The 22,082-nt window shown below is 50.6% G+C and overlaps 1 protein-coding gene across 3 annotated transcripts in view; it reads right to left on the reverse strand.

Moving 5' to 3' along the window:
* Positions 1-22,082, reverse strand: part of HSPA12A (heat shock protein family A (Hsp70) member 12A) — a 182,484-nt gene that overhangs the window by 55,956 nt on the left and 104,446 nt on the right. Inside the window, exon 3 of one of the 3 annotated variants that reach the window (XM_025395604.1) lies at positions 1,363-1,516. The exons of 1 other annotated variant lie outside the window; for it this stretch is intronic. Coding sequence is in view for 1 of the 2 variants with exons in the window: in XM_025395603.1 (XP_025251388.1) it covers positions 16,669-16,708 (40 nt within the window). In the remaining variant the exon portion in view is untranslated. Of the gene's footprint in view, positions 1-1,362; positions 1,517-16,668; positions 16,816-22,082 lie in introns of those variants that run through there. One more of the 3 variants, XM_025395603.1, reaches the window with a different exon arrangement.

Genomic DNA, 22,082 nt, shown 5'->3' on the forward strand with positions numbered 1-22,082 from the left:
CCACACTCTAATATTTTTGGGAGGAAATCTTAAAAAGACCCCAGCTGCACTCAGCATGTTTACTTGCTATCTTAAGGCCTGCCTCTACCGGAATAGGACTCCCTTTTCAGAATGCAACTCAGTTAGGAAGTCAAGTTTTTTATCTGAATACTCATTCAACATACAAGGTATATATATATATATAAAACAGGCCAAGTAGGACAAAGTGAATTCTGACATTCCCATGGTTCCCTCCTACCCAATCCCATCCTGCTGGCTGGTCTTCCCTCCCAAGAGCTTCAGGCTCTGTCCCCCAGTATGTGGTACTTTGTGATCTCACCACTGACTATTTATCAAAGGCCCAAGGAGCGTGGTGTTGGGGCAGAATCTGTGCCTGTGATCAGCCATGACTTTGTGGGTTCAAGTTTGAATAAACTGCAAGGACCCCAAAGGAAGACCTACCAGAAGCTTCTAACATCTCTCAGCCTATTCCTTCCTCTGTCTCTGGTCTCCCTCCTCCATCTCAGCTGCTCACTCTACCTCTCTCCCCACGCATGCATACACATTCAGAGTTATATATGCACATTCCCAGCAGCCTCCCCTGAGACAGGCCTGGCAGGATCCCACCAGCCCCAGCAATAAAAGGTCCTTGCTGGGTCTCTGATATCACCACCTACCACCCCCCTTGTGAGTGCTCCCCAAAGGGTTGGTGTCCTTGGGTAGACCATCCCCAATTTCCCACATGTCATTCTAGGGGTGCCTGTCAAACCACCAGGCCCAAGTTGGGGGCTGCCCCTCAACGTTCCTATCTTTAGCCCCTGCCCGTCCCCAATATCCCATCCAGACAGCCAGTCTTGGCTTGCTCCGATGAACGGCATGGCCCTACTGCCACCAGGTGTGCTCTCGGGCTCACTGTCACTTTCTAGGTTTCTGTTTCTTCATCTGGAAAATGAAGTTGGCTCACAGAACCCGGAGAGCTCCCACACCTCCACCCTCCAACCTTAACTGTTTCTCACTCTGACAATCTAAATCACACTAACGAACGTGCCGACGACGGATGAAGACCCCAGACTGCACAGCAACACCTCCCTCAGATCTCTACAATTCAGTGGTTCCAAGACACTTATGTTTTCTAAGAAGTAAAATCTGCCCCCGTCAAAAAACTGTGGATCTAACAAAGTGTTATCCCATTTTGATTTTGCCAAGAACAGACATTAAAACTTCTATTAAACCATCATCTGCTACTACATTCAATTCACAAAAGAAAGAAAACTACGACTATATCAGTTACCTATTGTAATCCAAAATATTTTTAACTCCAAAATTTAGTGGGTTAAAATAACAACAATTTGCACAGAAATCCACAATTTGGGCTTTTCTCACCTGGGGTCAATTCATGCAGCTAAAGTCATCTCAAGGTTCAACTGGCATTAGATGGGCCAAGACAGGCTCACTCATCTCCATGTTCACCTAGACTGTCAGTCAGGGGCCTCAGTTCCCCTCTAGGTAGCCTCTCCAGCAGGACAACCTGGACTTCCTAAATAGCAAAGGACAAGTGAGCAAGCTCTAACACACTGACAGGCATTTTCAAGCCTCTGCTGGCTTCCTGTTTGCCAAGGTCCTATCGGCCAAAACAAATCACATAGCTGCGCCCTGAGTCCAGGTAGGAGGAGATGACACAAGGGTGTAAGTACAGGCGTCCCCAGCTGATGATGATTTGACTTATGATTACTTAACTTCATGATGGTGCAGAGGTGATACACATTCAGTAGAAACCATACTTTGAGGAGCGAAACAACTATTTTGTTTTTCACTTTCAGTAAGTAGTCAATAAATTACGAGATACTTTATTATAAAATAGGCTCTGTGTTAGATGATTTTGTCCAAGTGTAGGCTAATGTAAGTGGAGTTTTTTTGTTTTTTTTGGGAAAGAGTCTTGCTATGTCACCCAGGCTGGAGTGCAATGGTGCAATCTTGGCTCACTGCAACCTTGGCCTCCTGGGTTTAAATGATTCTCCCACCTTAGCCTCCTGAGTAGCTGGGATTACAGGTGCACACCACCATGCCTGACTAATTTTTTTTTTTTTTTTTGAGATGGAGTCTCACTCTGTTGCCACTGTACCCAGCTAATTTTTCTATTTTTAGTAGAGATGGGGTTTCACCATGTTGGCCAAGCTGGTCTCAAACTCCTGACCTCATGATCTGCCCGCCTCGGCCTCCCAAAGTGTTGGGATTACAGGCGTGAGCCACTGCGCCTGGCCAATTTTTGTATTTTTAGTAGAAACAGGATTTCACCATGTTGGCCAGGCTGGTCTTAAACTCCTAACCTTGTGACCCACCTACATGGGCCTCCCAAAGTGCCGGGATTACAGGTGTGAGCCACTATGCCCAGCCTTGTAAGTGTTCTGAGCATATTTAAGGTAGGCTAGGCTATGATGATCAGTAGGTTAGGTGGATTAAACGCATTTTCCACTTAATGGTATTCTTAACTTACAATGGGTTTATCAGGATGTAACTCCATCATAAGTCAAGGAGCATCTGTACCTGGAGATGTGATTTATTGTAGGTTATTAATTCAATAAGCTACCACAAGGACATAATGTCAGAAATTCTTTTTCAGATAGAAAAATTTAACTTTGTGCAAACCTAGTACACAGTCACCTGGGTAACTTCCTCAGTGACGAATGTAGGCTTCAAGCATCAGAAGCCATCATGAACTAGCCCAAAGTGGGGCATTTGGGAAACACAGCACTGATTACTGCATTCTTTCAAACTGAGCCAGAGGTGGCCTCAGAATCCTTCTTAACACAGCTCTCTACATAGCTTCTTCCCTATTGGTCAGCGATGTAGACACAATTCAAGTCTACGTGCCATTGCTTATCTAAGGGTTTTCTTTTAAAAGAGGACACTGAAGAAATAATGTTTAACCCAAAGGAATGTGGCACCAAATCAAGTCTGCATGAGTGAAAGACTCCCTGATGGTGGAACTCCAGGCTCTGTGACCAGGGGGAGGTGTGGGGAGCCTTCCAGAGTCCTCAAACCACCCCCTCCAGGGGCCCATCTTAATGCTTCTTTCAGACAATGAGCCTCCAGGGGCAAGGGCCCTCACACACCCCTGCAGGTAGCCTATGGCAAGGCAAGACATGGGACCCTCATTTTAGGCCAAACCTCACTAGTCCTGGCTCTCTGGGTGCCTCACACAAACATGGGTTGCATCTCAGCTCTCATTTCTAGTGGGTTCTCAGCCTCTCTCTGGCAGCACTGCCCCGCCCAAGAACTGACAAAGGGCCACCCTGCAGGCTCCATCTCTCCCTGCTCCAGAGTCAATGAGGAGCACGCTGGGAAGGTCACAGGAACCCACCCCCAATCCCTGGCTGGTAACAACCCCAGGGTACAGGCTGGGATACTGTCACTGGGTGGGTCCTGAAAGTCCCTCCCTATGGGGCATGGTCCAGGCCTTGAGATCCCCCACCATCGGAGGTGGGACCCTCTGCAAACCAGAGGATCCTGAATGACAAAATCCTCCCAAGTTGGAAATACTCTGCACTGACACAGTGGTTACATGACTACAGTTGATCTTTGAACAGCATGAGGGTTAGAGGCACCCACCCCCTGCACAGTTAAAAGTCCACATATAACTTTTGACTTCCCCAAAACTTAACTACAAATAGCCTATTGTTGACCAGAAGCCTTAATGATAACATAAACAGTCAATTAACACATTATTTTATGCATTCATGAAATACCTAAATTCTTGATTTTTTCAATATTTCTAGGCTATGCAGTAAATCGTCACAAATCTCCAAAAAATGAATAAGTGGACCTGTGCAATTCAAGGCCATGTTGTTCAAGGGTCAACTGTATCTACATTTGTCAAAACGCATGGAACTGTACACCCAAAAAGTGTGAGTCTTACCTTAAGTAACTTAGACCTCAATAGACTAAACTTTATCAAAATCTCCCAGCAAGGAACCCCACCTACTTAGCCAGCTCCACTCCCCAGTATTGACCTTTCTGAGTACCTCCTGTGTGCCCTGTGGGTGTTTTAAATAATAAAGATGGCCAGGCATAGTGGCTCACGCCTGTAATCCCAGCACTTTGGGAGGCCGAAGCAGGTAGATCGCTTGAGGCCAGGAGTTTGAGACCTGTCTGGCCAACATGGTGAAATCCCATCTCTACTAAAAATACAAAAATTAGCCAGGCATGGCAGTGGGCACCTATAATCCCAGCTACTTGAGAGGGTAGAGGCAGGAGAATAGCTTGAACCCTGGAGGTGGAGGTTGCAGTGAGCTGAGATGGTGCCACTGCACTCCAGCCTGGGTGACAGAGCGGGACTCCATCTCAAAATAATAATAATAATAATAAAGATGATGCCTAACATTGCACACATTTTGTGTGGAGGACAAATTCATTATATATATGACCTTATCTAATTCTCAGACCCAACCTGTGAAGTGCTGTGACCCATACTGTTCTTTTTTTTTTTTTTTTTTTTTTTTGAGACAGAGTTTCTCCATGTTGGTCAGGCTGGTCTCAAACTCCCGACCTCAGGTGATCCACCTGTCTTGGCCTCCCAAAGTGCTGGGATTACAGGTATGAGCCACCGCGCCCAGCCTGACTCATACTTTTGAGATAAGGTCACGGGGATCCAGAGAGGTTGAATACCTTGGTGAGGTCAAGGCCAGGTGTGGGAGCCTGGACCCAAACCAGGACTTTCTAACTGAGCTAAGCCCGCTTCACTCCACCAAGTGCCCATCCAACACTAGCTCCTAGGCATGGGGTGTTGAGTGCTATTTTATACTTAACTGAGGCCCAGAGAGGCTATTTGACTTGGCTGAGGCCACTCGGCTAGTAAGAGGTGGCACCAGGATTTGAACCAAGTATTGTCTTATTCCAAAGCCCACTCTATCCTACTGCCCACAAAGGAGGCCTGGGGTCCCTCACACCCCATTCCATCTGCTGGGCTCTCTTCTCAGGGACTGCCTGGCTCTGGGTGACTTCCTTCCCCAGCTGTACCCACCCCCAACCTGTTCTAGCAGCTTTGCTGGCCAAGACTACCAGAGGCTGACGCTAAAGGACGGACAGTCAAAAATATCTTCGAAAGCATCTCGCCATAGCTGGTCTGACACAGACAGACTGAGGCTGTGGGATAAGGGCCTTTCAAGGGCCTCTGTACAGCCCAGGAACCTGGCTATGAAGCAACCGGGCCCTCCTGGCTTTCCCAGGCCAGGTCAAACATGGCTCCCACCCTCCCAACGTTTCCTGGGGGAGAAGCCAAGGAGCTGGGGCAGGGAGGAATCAGTGTGCTCCCAGGTGTGGGCCAGCTTCTCTGAGCAGCCTGTTCCCACGGTCTGTTCCAGGGTTCTGCTGCGTGGGCCCTTGTGGACTCAGCCAATGGTACATCCTCCACAGCTGGCCACTTGGCCTCCCTTGGAGGTTCCTGGAGTTGGTCCTTGTGCTTAGGCAGAACTGGCCCCTGACCATGTTAGTTGCCCATCTTTCTGGGCCTTGGCTCTTGGCAGAATGCCTGTTTTAAAAGGGATTTTGCTTGCGGGTAAGTGTACCTTCTCTGGCTAGAGGAAGCCAAAAAGGTACCTTTACAGTGAGGATCCAGGGATGGTGTCCAGAACTTAAACCAGCTGCCAGGTCTAGGAGGGGAAAATGAAGCAAATGACTCAGATGAATGATGCATCCCTTCTGCTGCTCTCTAACTGCCAGCCTCAGGGAAACCACCACCAGACCTGATGACCGTGGTCCCTTCAAATGGGGCCAGAGGCCATGTGGACTGACTACAGCCCATCACACACCAGAAGAACACGCCAAGGGTCTGGGCATTATTCTCATGCGAGCAACCCAGTGGTCAGTTACCCCATGCAGCATGAAACACTTATATGGGAGAAAGTAATTTTCTCCAAGAAAGAACAAAAGAGCAAAACTTCTAACAGGTAGTCCCTTTCTTCTCCATGGATGTACAGCCCAAATCTAGACATTCTGTACTGCACAGGGCTTACTCCAGATACCCGCACTGTTAACTATTTGTGGGAGACAATTACTCTGACCACCAGATGTTGTGCCCCCCTAACTCCCCCTCTCTCAGCAAGGTAACCCTTCTTCTGGCCAGGGCTGGCTGTTTCTGGGTCAAGTCCTGATCATACCTGAACCTTAGGGCCTCCTCTGGGAATCTGGACTTGGAAAAGAAAGAAAAACAGATAGACATCAGACTTCTTGTGTACCAGAACTTCTCATTTCAACATGGGGGGTCATTGTGGGGGGCCACATTTGCCCTAAAGATGGGAAGCACCTAAAGTGGTCCTGCAGAGAGGAGGGGTGGGTGACATGCAGAGCAAAGCAGAAGTAAGAGACAGGGCCAGGGGTGGTGGCTTATGCCTGTAATCCCAGCACTTTGGGAGGCCAAGGTAGGCAGATCATTTGAGGTCAGGAGTTCGAGACCAGCCTGCCCAACATGGTGAAACCCCGTCTCTACTAAAAATGCAAAATTAGCTGGCCGTGGTGGTGCATGCCTGTAATTGCAGCTACTCCAGAGGCTGAGGCAGGAGAATCATTTGATCCTGAGAAAAGGAGGCTGCAGCAGTGAGCCAAGATTGCCCCACTGTACTCCAGCCTAGGTGACAGAGAGAGACTCCGTCTCAAAATAAAATAAAATTAAAATAAAAAAAGAAAGAGACAGAGGGAAAGAAAACTGCCATGTTCCCAACACTTTTCCCTCCTAGACCTGGCAGCAGGTTTAAGATCCAGGAACCATCCCTGGACCCTCACTGTAAAGTTACCTTTTTGGCTTCCTCTAGCCAGAGAAGGTTTACTTGCCTGCAACCAAAATCCCTAATTAAAAACCTTTCAAAACAGACATTCTGCCAAAAGCCAAGGCACAAAAAGATGGGCAACCACCCATGTCAAGTGAGGGAACACACAAGAAACTAGAAAAGAAAAGCTGGGCCTGCGGTTCCACCACTGCAGAGGGTTTTATTCACAGCAATTTGACTTGGCACTTCATTCCTTTGAGTTAAGCATTCTTCAAATACTTTTTAAAAATGTAACTCCTGCGGGGAGGGACAAGTCATGAATTTGTTAATGGCAAAGAGGTTTGGATCCTTGTGCCTTCTCTGAGTGACTGGGAGTGGCTGGCGGGACTGCTGGAGGATTCTGCAGCCACTGCGGAGTTCAGCTGGAAAGCGTGCAGAGGGAGTCGGCAGACCTGGATTCTGATCCTGGCTTTGCCAAGTGTCCTGGGGCAGTCTCTTCCCCTCCCTGACCTCCCCATCTGTAAAATGAGAGAGTGGGCCCAGGGTCCAGCCCAGACATTAGACAACCTGGTCCCATTTAGCTGTGGATGTATTCATGAGCTCTGTTTTCTAACTGCTGGCCCAGGGAAACCACCACCCGAACTGATGACCATCGTCCCTTCAAATGGGACCAGTAGCCACGTGGACTGACTACAAGCAGTTGTTTTCTGAAACTTTCATCTCTCCTTTGGGAACAGACTCCTGCCTGATGGTTGTGCTGTAAACAGTTTCTTATCCCAGCCAGCGGAGATGGCCACTAAGGGACAATGACAAAAGGAAAGAAAAGGAAGGAAGTGGCCAGAGGAATTTAGCCTTCAGCCCAAGGAAACCTGGGAGACAGGCAAAGAGAGGCCAGCCTGAGGCCTCAGAGGCAGCAGGCTGAGCCCAAATACCTACAGCTTCCCTGTTCCAAACAGAACCAGCCGCCTGAGTACAGGAAACCCTGTTCCTTGTCACAGAGAAACCAAGATGACCATGAGGTCTGATTTACAAAATATAGGAAGCCCCAAGGGACATCATTTAATTGTCAGTTTATAGGAGGCAAAGGGCACTGGCATAATCCATTCGCCTCTGAGATCTTGGGTGCTAAGTGGGTCCGTGAAACAGGAGCTCCATCCTACAGAACTTCCTCCTGGTGTCTCTACTTTCTGACATTAAAATTCTGAACATAACTGACAAAACTACCCAATAAGTATGTAAACATCTGGGAAGCAAAGCAGTCTCAAAAATTCAAATGACTGAATAGGAAGTGACTGTAGGCTCTTCCTATTGGCTGTTATTTGAGGCTTCACCCCATATCAGAGCAAATATTTTTTAAACGAACACTCATCCCACATCAAATATAAATACAGACAGTCCTCAACTTAGGATGATTCAACTTACGATATTTTCAACGTTTTTATAGGTTAACAGGGACGTAACCCTACTGTAAGTCAAGGAGCAGCTGTTCAAGCATTTCTGCTATAAGGGCGCATATTTTCCTACAAATCTTCACATTCTACAAAACCATACACTAAAAATAACAGGATTCATGAGGAAAACAAGGTCAGTGTACATCACTCCACACCCGTGGAACCTTGCTACAGGAAGCTTTCCAAAAACAATAACGGGGCACTCACTTCTTAGGGGGCCATTCTCATCAAAATGCAAAACCCAGCAGGGCACAGTGGTTCACACCTATAATCCCAGCACTTTGGGAAACCAAGACGGGCGGATCACTTGAAGTCAGGAGTTCGAGACCAGCCTGGCCAACATGGTGAAACCCTGTCTCTACTAAAAATACAAAAATTAGCTGGGCATGATGGCATGTACCTGTAGTCCCAGCTACTTGGGAAGCTGAGGCACAAGAATTGCTTGAATCCAGGTGGTAGAGGCTGCAGTGAGCCGAGATTGTGCCACTACACTCCAGCCTGGGCAATAGAGCAAGACTCTGTCAAAAAAAAAAAGCAAAACCCATCCAGGGTGTCACCCACACACCCACACCCATCATTTTGTTATAGGGACAACATCTTCACAGCTCCTTCATCTGCCCCCTCAGCTGCCCACAGAGCTTCAGGGAATGGAACAATACTAAAACAGCCCTGACTTACACTAAAGGAAGTTGCGTCTACAGATTTTCAGCTTTTTTTTTTTTTTTTTTTTTTTTTTACTTTTTTCATGTATTAGCCTTTAATCATGAAAAAAGTGCATCCTGGGCCAGACATGCTGGCTCACGCCTGTAATCCCAGCACTTTGGGAGGCCGAGGTGGGTGGATCACGAGGTGAGGAGATTGAGACCATCCTGGCTAGCACGGTGAAACCCCGTCTCTACTAAAAATACAAAAAATTAGCCAGGCATGGTGGCGGGAGCCTATAGTCCCAGCTACTCAGGAGGCTGAGGCAGGAGAATGGCGTACACCCGGGAGGCGGAGCTTGCAGTGAGCCGAGATCGAGTCACTGCACTCCAGCCTGGGCGACAGAGCAATATTCCGTCTCAAAATAAAAAATAAAATAAAATAAAATAATTAAAAGAAAAAAGTGCATCCTGATCTATCAAAGTGCAAACATACTGGGAAAAATTGAGAACATGCCAACACAACTTTTCTGAATACCATCATTCTTCATTTATCACTTGTAGAAACACATGTTCTAGCACAACAAACAAATAATTGTAAGTGTCAGACAATCATTGGGCACTTGCAGAAAGTCTTAAGAAATGAGATCTAACCTACAAGTTGTTTTAAAGCATAATATAGTTTTCCAAAGTTTGTAGTTTTAACATTTTTACCAAGCCAACTCTGTTAGATTAAAAATAACCACACATTATTCGCAGGTCCTCTCACTAAGAGGTGGAGGCAATTTCTCCATCCCTTCTATCTGAGCTGGCTTCAAGACTTGCTGTGACCACCAGGATACAGCAGAAGTTTTTTATTTTATAGGACTTTCCAGGAAGGCCTCAAAAGGCCTTGCAGCTTCCCCTCTCATCCTCTTGCTGCCCTGATGCCACCACATAAAGAAGCCTGAACTTACCTCTTGGAGGATAAAAGACCATGTGGAGAACGAAGCCCAGGCGACAGCCAGCACCAACCCCCAGACCTGTGAGTGAGGTCATCTTGGACTACCCAGACTAGTTGAGCCATCAGTGTTGCAGTCACATGAGTGACCACAGGGAAGACCAGCAAAACAACAGAGACCTGCCCAGAGAATCATAAGCACACCCAACAGAGACCTGCCCAGAGAATCATAAGCACATAAAATGACTATTGTTGCCAGGCACAGTGGCTCATGCCTGTAATCTCAGCACTTTGGGAGGCTGAGGCAGGAGGGCTGCTTGAGCTCAGGAGTTTGAGACCAGCCTGGGCAACATAGTGAGACCTTGTCCCTATTAAAAAAAAAAAAGAAAAAAAAGAAAAAACCCAGGCATGGAGGTGTGCTTTTAGTCCCAGCTACCCACAAAGCTGAGGTGGGAGGATCATTTCAACCCAGGAAGCAGAGGTTATACGAACCAAGATCACGCTACTACTCTCCTGCCTGGGTCACATAGGAAGACCTTGTCTTAAAATAATTTTTTTTAAAAGACTATTGTTTTAACCCATTAAACTTTGGGGTGGTTTGTTACATAGAAAAAGCAAATATAATGTAACATTTTATAGACATTTCAGTAATTTGTTTAATGCATTGATTGTTTTCTCTGCTTGGGAGCCAATAAACCTTTTTATTCAGATCTCAATGAGTCATGGGCCCCTCAGAAGGGGCTAAACCAGCCCTGGAAGTAACAGTGTCTCCAAGGACCCTACTGAGATTGAATAGATGTCAAGGGTTGATCCACAATCCAAACTCCAGGGAGGCAACATGCAGCAGATGCATGAGGAACCTGACCTAATGTACGACACGGAGGAGGAACCATTTCCAAACTTCAGACAGCTCCTGAGGGCGACAGAAGACTCTCCAGCACCCCCAAACCTAGGCAAGACTCCAATCTTTCTGGCTATGAGAGGCTAGATAATAGCCCCCTGGAACCGATGAATATGTTATCTCCCATGGGAAAACGGAGTCTGCAGATGTGATTAAATTAAGGATCTTCAGATGGTGAAACGATTATGCAAGTAGGACTTATTAGAGGTCCTCATACAAGGGTCCTTAGTAAGGGAATAGGGGGAGGATGGGAAGAGTCAGAGAAGGGATGTGGCAATGGAAGCAGGGGTTGGAGTGATGGGCTTGGAAGATGGAGGAAGGGACCACGAGCCAAGGAATGGTGGTCACTTTGAGAAGTTTGAAAAGGCAGTGAAATGGATTCTTCCCTAGAGTCTCCAGAAGGAATACAGTTCTGCCAATACCTTAGTTTTAGCCCAGGGAGACCCATTTTGGACTTATTCCTGACTTCCAGAAATGTAAGACAATAAATTTGTATGGTTTTCAGCCATTAAATTTGTGGTAAGTTTTACAACAGCAATAGGAAACAAATGTACTGGATAATTCCTTCTGCCTATAAGAATGTAACTTGGACAGTTATTCACAATAACAATAACAGCCAATAATAATTGTTCATATTAATTCAATGTCTACTTCATGCCCGGCTCTACTCTAAGTGCTTTTCATGTAAAAACTCATTTAATCCTCATAAAGACCATATGAAGAAGAGACTGTTATAATCCATCCTTTACAGATGAGAAAAACTGAGCCTTTATGGGATTAAGTAACTTGCCAGGGTCACAGAGCAGGTCAATGACACAGCACAGATTTGAACCCAGGCAGTCTGGCCCCAGATCTCACATTTAACCGCTACACTTCCCAAATCAAGCTAACAATGATAATAAAATGACTGGAAGTTACTGACAGCCCTCTATGTACCAGGCTCACACCTAAGCTCTTTACAAATACTCTCTCATTTCATTCTCCCAGCACCCCAGTGGAGCAGGGATTATTAATCGTCCTTGTCTACAGCAGAAGAAACAGATGCAGCAATGTTAAACCCAGATGTTACAAGCATCTGAGTCCAAAGCCCAGGTTTAACTGCACACCCTACTGCCTCCCTCGTCCCTCTTGAGGCCCAGATGGCTGAGAAGACACAGACAAGGAACGCGACCACATAATTCACCTTCCAAACTGAGATGCTTAGAAGGTGAAAGATATCACTATTACTAATTTCACTAGGACAAGAGGAATAAACTAGAACTATTTCAGCGATCCAGGACATATGGCCACCCTAAAAATAAGAGGACTAAAATCAAGGCACAAACTCTGCAGATCAGGATTGCCCGGAAGGAGTGCCATGGAGCAGCTGCCAGCCCCACAGGACATCTGCGGCTGCCAGGTCACAGTCAAGGCTGGAAGAAGAGGGGTGGTCCTGGCAGAGCTCAGAGCAGCATCTGCAAAGCTGCAGCCTGGGAGTCATTTGCAGTAACAGGAACGCAGCAAGGATCGGCAGGGCCCGCTTCAGTGGGGCGGGTTTCAATTCTGAGCACTGTCTGCGCTTCCTTGGTGTCTCCTTGCTGGCCCTGCTCTCTCTTGGGGATGCCCGGGCCCGGGGGTGCCCGCAGTGGCAGGCACTCACTCATTCCCTGCCACATGCTGCTCATTCATTAAAAGCCCCTGATTCCTCCCTGCTGTTCTAATTATGCACAGCAGTAATAAAGATGCTTTCTCCCTTACCAAAGAGGCCTATTTATATGAGAAGAGAGCATTTCGCCCCCACAAGATTGAGTTGTCACTCCAGGCCTTGTTGGAATCAAAGCAGCTTCTCTTCTGAGATTGTCCAAGCCCTGCCTGACTCCCCTCCAGCTTGGCCCACTCCTGAGCATCCACATTACCAGGAGTGCCACTGCAGAATGGGCAAGATGTAGACGCCATTGCCCTCTGCTGTGTTCCCTCATGTCTTGCTGACTGGTACTCAACAAAAAGTAAGACATTTATTGAACACCTACTAGTGTCCTTAGTAACAATATGGAAATGAAACACATAGTCCATGCCTTTCTTGGGAGAAAGGGAATTGAGAGAAACAGCACAAGGTTTTAGGCTCCATGGCTGACTCATATCCCAACTCCAGCATTCACTGGTTGGGCAAGTTAGTAAGTTTCTCAAAGCCCCTAATTGACTTATCAGCAAAATGGGGTAATAATACCAGCCTCATAGGGTTGCTGGAGGAGTCAATGAGATACAGGCATAAGGCTGGCACATCATAAGGGCTCAACAAACACTAGTTGGAATTACCAACCATTAAGTACCAAAAGCTTTGGGACCACACAGGCAGATCTCATCCCGATGGATGAGCCCAGGAAGGCTTCCTGAGAGGTGATACCTTAACTGAGTTTTGAAGGATGAGTAGGAGTTTGCTAAACAAAGAGAGGATGTCCCAAGCAGGGAGAACTGCATGTGTTGAGGGCCAAAGGCGATCACAGGGCTCTGGGAAACACAAGACACTGTGTGGGGACACACACAGAGGGCATGTGGGGACCACCAAGGCTGCAGACACAGACACTGCAGCAGGTGTTGACAGGGAAGTGGATCCCACGGCCAGAACCCTAACTGGCAATGCCCAGAGCATCACCTTGACCTTTGCTTTATTCCTTTGGGGGCTATAACCAGCGCCCTGTCACTGCCATATACAACTTGGTGGCTGTAGGAAGCAGGGCAGCCACTCTCTATTAGCTGCAGGCCTACTCAACACAAGTTGCTGAGGGCCTATGACATGTCAGGCACATGCCAGGAGAGGCTGTTCAGCTTGACCACCTGGGGCCTGCATCCCATGGCCTAGGTCCTTACCTTTACTCCGCCCTCTTCCAGCTGTGCGCTGCCAGGACTGTCAGCTTTTTCCTCTGTGAAATGGGGATAATGGGGTGCCCCTCATAGTCATTCATTCAACAATAAATATGGGTCAGGGCTAAATGATATAACTCAATATTCCCAGGTTTCAGCATACACTAAGTCCTCAATAAATGTCAATGTTTAAAATGTTTATTTTTATTAAGATGAACCTCCAGGATGGCATCTCCAAAGCCCAATGCCAGGCCTCGAGAGATACCCTCAGCCCAGGCAAAACTGCCTGCCCACATCCCTCTCCTCGAGCCCCTGCCCTGCAAAAAATGACTTGGTTTCCACTCCCCAGGCCTAGCCCTGACTTGGTCACCATAGGAGCTATCCCTGTCTGAACCACTCTGTCCACTCCCAATTCATCTCACCATTATAGGGCTCCATGTGTCAACCCACTCAGGTCAACAGGGAGCGGGCAGGATCATCTCAAATTTTGCTGTCCAACACCCAGACCCTCAAGTGTGGCCCTTCAGATTTTGTAAATTAAGTAATTTAAACATCTTATTAAGAAAATTTGCAAACATACACAAAGTAAGCAGAATAGTAACGAACCACCACTCCCCATCACCCAACTACCACATTTTGCCATTCTTGTTTCATTGGCACACACCTCTGCCCACTCCCCACCCCACCCCAACTGCACTTGTTGGAGACGATTTCATGGCCAGTCTTTCTGACACCACCCCCCAACACCACCTACCCACCACCAAACCCTTCCCCAACCCAGGACTCCCACTGCTCACAAATCCCAACAGTGTGATATCTGTGGCATTCATTCTTTTGCACCGAAAGCATTCTGGAAATCCTTCCCAGGAAGCACAACCATTTTTATGTCCTTAATAGAGTGGTAACCACTGCGCATGTGCATAACGGCTGGATGCACAGGTTGGTGCCCCGGAATCAGTTGGCCTGGGTCCCAATCAACACTTCCCAGATGTGTGACCTTGGATAGGTCACTTAAACTGTATTCAGATTTCCCACCCTGGAAGGGGAGAATGCTGGTAACAGGTTTGTTGTGAAGCTTTAAAACAATAAAATAATGAATGCTGTTTTCCCAGCAATGACGAACCCTTAGAAATAGGTGTGGGGGTGGGGGGCAAGCCAACTCTGCTCCTATGCAATACTATTCACATCCTCCATTTTACAGATAAAGGCAGAGGTGCCCAGAGGCACGGTGAGCAGTCAGGGACAGCTCGCTCATCAGGTCGGTCTCTGTCCTAAGTCCATGCACCTGGAATTCTCACTGGCCACCTTGAACTGGAGATGACTGGAAGTGAAGAAACAAATACTCCAGAACAGACCCAGAGGAGCGGTGGCAGGTGGCCCAGCACACCAGGTATGGGTGCCCCCATCCTGGACGGAACTTCTCCCAGCACTGTGTGTGTGTGGGTGTGTGTGGTAGGATAGGGGTGCTGCATTTGATTCACAAGACGAAACAGTGTTGGGAAGGGTGTGGGGAGTGGGTACACATTCCTGCCCACTTCTGATTTGACAAATCCTATGCCCAACCTTGCATTTGATATCATCACCCACTCTCTCCCAGCATGAGACGCAAGAAACTGGCTCACTAATTCTCAGGGGTTAGCAATTCAACGCCCCTACTTATCATCCTAAAAAAAATTTTTATTTTCTGACTTAAAGGAAAAAAAGTAGAAAAAAAAAAAGAGTCAATCCAGTTGCTGAGTGACAGTCAGACAAAGACAGCTGCCAGTCCATTGCCTGCGTTTGCCAGCTGAGGAAGAGTACAGGCGGGGGCAGACTGGGTGTATGTTTGGGGACCTGGGCTCTCCGCTGCCTCTCCCTGGAGTGAGCCCTGTCAGGATCCCCCACCCCCCATCCTGCACTCCCCCACCACTGCAGTGCCGCGTGGGGAGGCACCTCCCTGATCCGCAGGAACAATGGGCTGGGGTGGGGGCAGGTGCGGCTTGGAGTGCAGCAGAGGGTGGGGGCCGCGGCCCCAACAGCAAGACAGGGAACGCGGCGCAGATGGTGGCTGTGCTGCCACTGGACTCAGTTTCTCCAGCTTTTGGGGCTCCGCAGAGCCGAGCGCTCGTTTGGTGGCTGAATCTCCCTTGCGTCCGGGCATTTTAATTTCATCCTCGCAGGCGGCTTGCCTGTCGCTCCCGGGAAAGCTGCCTGGGCCGCGCTCCTCTCCCCGGCGGCCGCTCGGGCCGAGGCCCTGCAGGTCAGGGACGCGCGGCGCCTCCATGCGCCCAACTTTCCCCACTTGGGACCCACAGGAAAACAGGAATCCTGGCCAGTCGGGCCCTCCGTAGGAGAAGCCTTGATTTACAGCCCTGGGCTCCGAAACCCGCTCCTCCTCTTCCCGCAACCCCATTCCCCGTCCTCTCCGGCTCCCCCACCCTTCGGAGCCCTAATCACGCTCCCCAAAGAAAGCGGCCCTAGCACATCTGCAAAATGCGAGCGTCTGTCCTCCACACTGGGTGCCTCCTCCTGCCCCCCGCAAGGAGGGGGCCATCGAACCCCCGCCGCTTCACCCTTCCCCAGCCCAGTGAGTCCCTGGGGATGGGCGGGGAGGTGGGTGAGAAGCCCTTCGGCGGCAGCTGCAGCCCCAACTCCTGGCGCGAGCGTCCGGCCGGGGTGGGATAGGGCGAGGGAACAGGTCCAAATTTCCGATTTCCCCAAGGCTCCCACTCCTGCCTCGCTGAGTCACGAAAATTAGCCGCTGGGGTCACCCGGCCACCCGGCGGCCGGCCCTTTACCCGCCCAGCGCCGGCCTCCGCAGCCCATCGCGCGGGGGCTGCACACGCGGGGCGGTCCTCAGCCGCACGCGCGACCGGCCCCGCAGGAGGCGCCACCCGAGGCAGGGACCTACCAGGCGCCCCAGCGGGGGCTGCGGTCCCCGCCGCGGAGTCCGCACCCTGGCGGGGCGCAGAACACGTGACCCACGGGCCGCCTCCGGTCCCCCGGCCCCCTGCCCCGCCGCTGCTGACCCCGGCCCCGCCCGCCAGAACTGGATGCAGCGCGGGCGTCCCCACTTTTCCACGGCGCGCGACAGGGTGCGGGGCGCAGGGCCGAGCGCGCCCCCACCCTCCCTGCCCCGCCAGCCGCGGCCGCAGGACCCGCAGCCTGCGCTCACCTCGGGGCCCGTCGCTGCCGCCGGCCTCCTTGTCCGCCATGGTCGCGCAGCCCCGGCCCGCGAGGGGAGCCTCCGGCGCAGCGCCCGTGCCCGTGAGGGTCTCTGTCCGCGTTCGCGGCGGCGCTCGGGCCGTGTCTGAGCCGCGGGGCAGCGGGAGCGCTGCTCTGACGCGGCTGCCGCCGCAGCCACGGCTCCTCCCCGGGCCCCGCCCCGGCCCGCCCCGCGCCCCTCCCCTCCGAGCTCCGGCCGGCCGGCCGAGAAAGGTCGGGGGAGGCGGGCGCGGGGAACTGCCCGTCCCGGAGCTGCGCTCCCCGCCCACCCAGAGAGGCCCACTGGGGCCGCCTCTCCTCTCCCGGCTTCGGGACCAAGCTGTCGCCCCGCAATCAGCCGCGGCGGGGGTGGTGGCGCGCCCGGGGCTGCGCGGCGGGAGCTGATTTCAGGCCCTCGGGGCCCCGCGGCGCGTCCGCTCTTTGGAAGGCACCGAATGGCCAGGCCTAGAGCCCTTCAGCAAACCCAGCGCGCCCGGCGCTCTCCCGAGGACGCCCGCGCCAGTCCCCACCGGCTTCTGTCTGTCCCCCAGGGTCCCAAGGGAGCGGCCCAGCACCGGCGCAAACCAAGGACCCAGGCTGCAGACCAAGGACCTGCGCGGGGGCCGAGCCCGGGGCACCGCCTCCAGGCCGCCTGCGGGACTCCATGGCAACTCCGGACCCAGGGAGGTGCTTGCCGCGGAGGCTGAGTCGCGCCTTCCATATATGGGATCTCGCTGGGCCCTCCTTAGAAGTCTGAGAATAACGATATTAATAATGCAAGGCTTCAGTGGCGAATGATTCATACTCCCTGTCCCCGGCTCCTCCACACACACGCGCTGCTGGCACCTGTTTGGGCCTGGCCAGGACCCCCTGGGTCCGCGGTGCCACCACCGTGTCTTGGCAAACGAGGGCAGTAATAGGAATCCAAGGAGCACCGTCTCTGGGTCCTTTCCGGGTGCCTGGCACTGTGCTACCTGCCTGGTGCTTTACCTCTATCTCCTTTCTTCCCCATAACTAGCATTTTGCAGATATGGAAACAGGATCGGCAGGGTTACAATATCGCACCCAGCAGGTGAGTCGCGGAGCTGGGATTCCCACCCGGCTGTAACCACCAGCATCCCTCATTTCCAGAAATGGGTGGCATTTCCCAAAGATCACCTAGGGGAGGCTTCATCGTACAACCCCGTTATGGATGACAGAATGGGCAGAGAGCTGCTGCCAGAGCCTGGAGACCAGGTGATGGTTGAGTGACAAGTTCAAAACACCAAACTTGTCTTCTGTCTGCCTGCATTAAAAATCTCAAATGTACAGTTCCTGGTTGTGTATGAAACCACAGTCAAGTTACTTAACCTATCTGAGCCTCAATATTCTCATCTGTGAAATGGGTGTAACAGGAGAACCCACTTCATAAAACTGAAGATTAGATGATACTATGCATGAACATGCTTAGCTTGGGATCTAGCACATGGTAAAAATCATTAAGTCACTAATGGCCCCAGAAAGCCCTCCCTGCCTGTGTGCCTGCCACAGCCTGCCCACAGCTCCCCCACCCTCCTGTCTCACCCCTTCAGTCCAGGCTTTGTGATCTCGTCTGCCCCCACCCTGCTCCAGCTCCAGCCGCTCTGATTCTTCAATCCCTCTCACCCACCCCTGCTTCTCTTATGCTGGTATTTCAAAGACATGAAAATGTGCTTGATGCCTGGATCACCCGTCCCCTCATCTCACCACCACCAGCAACCTGAGAACCACTTCTCCTCCTCAGCATGAACTGCCCAACTCCAGGAAGGCTTCCCGGCATACCCGTGCTGGCCAGGGGGCCCCTCCTCAGTGTCCTCAAGGCACTCGTTCCTCCCCATCAGACCAGGGCATCAGGACATTGGCCTTGGCAGCCTGTCAGAAGCAGCAGAAACCCGCAGCCCCTGCGCATCTGCCTCCTGCTGCGGAAAGGCCTTGGGCATCACCTGCCCTTACAGGACTTCCAGCCACAGTGACATGAGGGTGCGTGAGAAGGATGTGAGGTGACATGCAGGCCCCAGTGCTGGGGGCAGAGAGCAGAACATTTTTGATTTGCAGGGGAGCATGAAAGGGCAGCGCACACTCTGCCTGGGATTTGCCCTCACGGTCTTCATGCTCATCACGCTAATTACGACGCGCCCTGCTGAGCACACGATCCGGCCCGCCAGCGAAGGGCTGTTGTGGTCTCACCTAGCTCTCATGGTGGCCCTTGCGGTTTTGCAGGAGAGGAAAGGGAAGCATTCAAAGGCTGAGGCACCTGTTCAGGCAAGCTCTGGCCATCAGCAGCAAGGCTGGGGTTCAAGGCCCAGCACACCACATCAAGGAAGGGTTCCCACCTTCCCCCCTGGAGTCTTCTTCCCCAACAGCAGCCAGAGTGAAATCATGTCATTCTCCTGCTACAAGGTCCTACACAAATTGGCCTCCTGATGCCTCAGTGACCTCAGCTCCTTCCACTCTCCCGTTTCCCCAAAAGCTCCACCTCGCGGGGGTGGGGGGCTCACTCCCCAGGACACATTCTTCAAGAGAATCAATCACGTGGCTTGCTCCTCCCAGAACACTCTATCTAAAACTACTGCCCGCCCCCACTGGGAAGAGAGTCCCAGGAGAGCAAGATCGTGGACTGTGTTGCCAGCTCTGTATCTCTGTGTCTAGAACAGCACCTGGCACATGGCAGGCACTTAATAAATCCTTGATGCTGGGCCGGCTGAATCAGTAAGTGAAGCAGGAACACAGCCCAGCACACAGACATTCTGCCGATCCCCGGGGTTCATGCCTTTCCACAGCCCCAGCTGTCTCAGGGCACGCCCAGACTCGTGGGAGGTTGCTCTGTACCAAGTTCCCTCAAGCTCTCCTCCAAAGACTCCTCCTCACAGTGCTCTCTGTGGGTACACTGCAGCGCCCTCTATACCATCTCTTCTCCACCCTCCACACCCTCCACAGGCTGTGGACTGTGGTAGCAGGTGGAGAGAGTATTACACATCTCGGTTGGATACGCAAGTCCTAAAATGTGGTCCAGCCCAGAGCCACGTCACCACCTTCTAGTTCCCTTCCTGCTGGTCACTCCAGCTTCAAGGGCCTGCCCTCAGGTCCCCAAAGAGCCAGTGCCTCCACTGGAAGCTTGTTCTCCACTAGTTTTGCCAGGTAACCAACCCTATCTCTTCCTACAGGCCTCAGCGTGGATGGCACTTCCTCCAGGACACCACCCAGCCCTCCAAGATCACATGAGGCCCCTCCTCGCTTCTCTGTGCCCAGCCCCCCATGTGCTCCTATCTTAGCACTTATCACAACAACTCTGAGGCCAGTAATATTGTTAACCCCATTGTATAGATGATCAAACTGATATACAGAAAGGTCGCTGAGCTCAGAAGCTGCAGTGCTGAGACTAAACCTCTGAGACAAGAACTCAGGTCTCTCCAGCTTCAGGTCACCCACCTCCCCCTCTAGCTGCCAGCTTTCCAAAGCGGGGCCAGCCATGTCCACATTTGGAGCCCCCAGACCCTAGGACGGTGCCTGGCCCAGAGAGCAAAACACTGATGGAAAACAGCGCCCTCAGCTTCAGGCCTTTCTTACCCTCTCTGGGATCCCGTTCACTCACGGCCCCACAGACATTTCCCTGCCAACAGACTCCCTCTCTGCTCTTCAGCCCCCAAACAAACCCCCACCACATCCATTCATGCAAGTAGAAGTCAGAGTCCAAAGGCAGGCCCAGCTAACCGCACCAGACTGCCAGGGCACCCTGTCCAATAACTGCCAACTGTGGAAAGGGCTGGACATGCTGCACAGTGTGGGTAGGGGAGGCAGCTGAATCCTCTAGCTCCCAGCTCAGAAGAAACTGAGGATAATTGTTGATGGACCAGACGCTAAGGGGAGTGAGTCCCGGGGTATGCATCAGGACAAGGAATGAGAAAAGAACAACAGGAGGAAGCAGACAGAGAACATAGGGTCAGCTAGACCAGGGTTCAAGTGGGCTCAGCTGCTCTCTGTCCACCTCAGGGGACCTGGGACATGTCCCCTGGGTCTGTTTCTTCACCTATAAAAAGGGCCCAGTAATGATAGGTAACATAATTATGGGAGATAATATATGTAAAACATTCCATTTAGAGTTGGCCTACATATGCCACAGTGAATATGACTTATTTAATTTATATATTTGGACCACAAAAATGCCATTTCCTTGTATATTATAAATTACAGAATGGATCTACACAAGACTTTCTTGGCTGATAAAGACACACAGAAGATATAAGTAGCTTTTTCCATTGTAATTTTTTTTCTTTTTAATGTTTTTGTTAAGCTTAAGAAACACTGATAGGAGTTCGAATGTGAACTTTGACATAGGACACTGCCCGTCAAAGCTGCTTTGGACTTTCGGATATGCCACCAGAACCCTGTCCATGAACTGAATATCATAAAAGTGACTAATTTATAACAGGACCAAGATTCAAATTTGCTAAAGCAACATAAAAACTTGCAGAGAAAACCTGGGCAAATGTCAGCCTCCTTGACCTCCAACTGTCAGTGCATTTTAGAAAGCCAAGCTTACAGCTGAATCATGGTGGCCAGTGTATACATCCTCCCTGGTCTTCCAGCCCATCTAGTGTGAATCAGCCTCTCCATTAACATTCCAGAACAACCTTCACATGTACAATGGGAGCTGCTGTGCAACTCTTTCAGGGAAAAATTCAAGGGCCAGAGGAAATTATTGCTCCGAATATCACCATCACTCAGGACTGCAATGTAAACTTTAGAAATGCCTTCTCAGGTAATGGAAGGTTATCCAAATATTTTCCATAAGTATTTCAAATAGCAAAGGCTCGTCTATGGTGAGTCTCGCAGCCGCATTCTCAGAACTGCTCAAACCCTGGCCCTGCAGAGCTGCTGGTTCATTAATAAGATGGGACATTCCGGAAGCCACATCTCAAGGAGGACAATGCAAAGTGAGACAAAGGTTCAGAGAAGAGAAACTGGCATGATCACGTGGCCAGGAGAGTTTTCACAAGGGCTGCAACTCACCAGACACAATGAGAGCCAAGGGTTTCATGTTATAGAGAAAAACGACTTTCCCCTTCTCCAGTCCACAGCCCAGTGCCTGGCTTGCAGTAGGTACTCAGTAAATGTTTGTGGATGGAATGAATAAACGGCCCAGTAAATAAATAATGGAGGTCGGGCACGGTGGCTCATGCCTGTAATTGCAGCACTTTGGGAGGCCGAGATGGGCAGATCACTTGAGGTCAGGAGTTTGAGACCAGCTAGTCAACATGGTGAAACCCTGTCTCTACTAAAAATACAAAAATTAGCCGGGCATGGTGGTGCATGCCTGTAATCCCAGCTACTTGGGAGGCTGAGGCAGGAGAAATTCTTGAACCTGGA

This window comes from Theropithecus gelada, chromosome 9 (genome assembly GCF_003255815.1).
Source record: "Theropithecus gelada isolate Dixy chromosome 9, Tgel_1.0, whole genome shotgun sequence".
Classification (NCBI taxonomy): domain Eukaryota; kingdom Metazoa; phylum Chordata; class Mammalia; order Primates; family Cercopithecidae; genus Theropithecus; species Theropithecus gelada.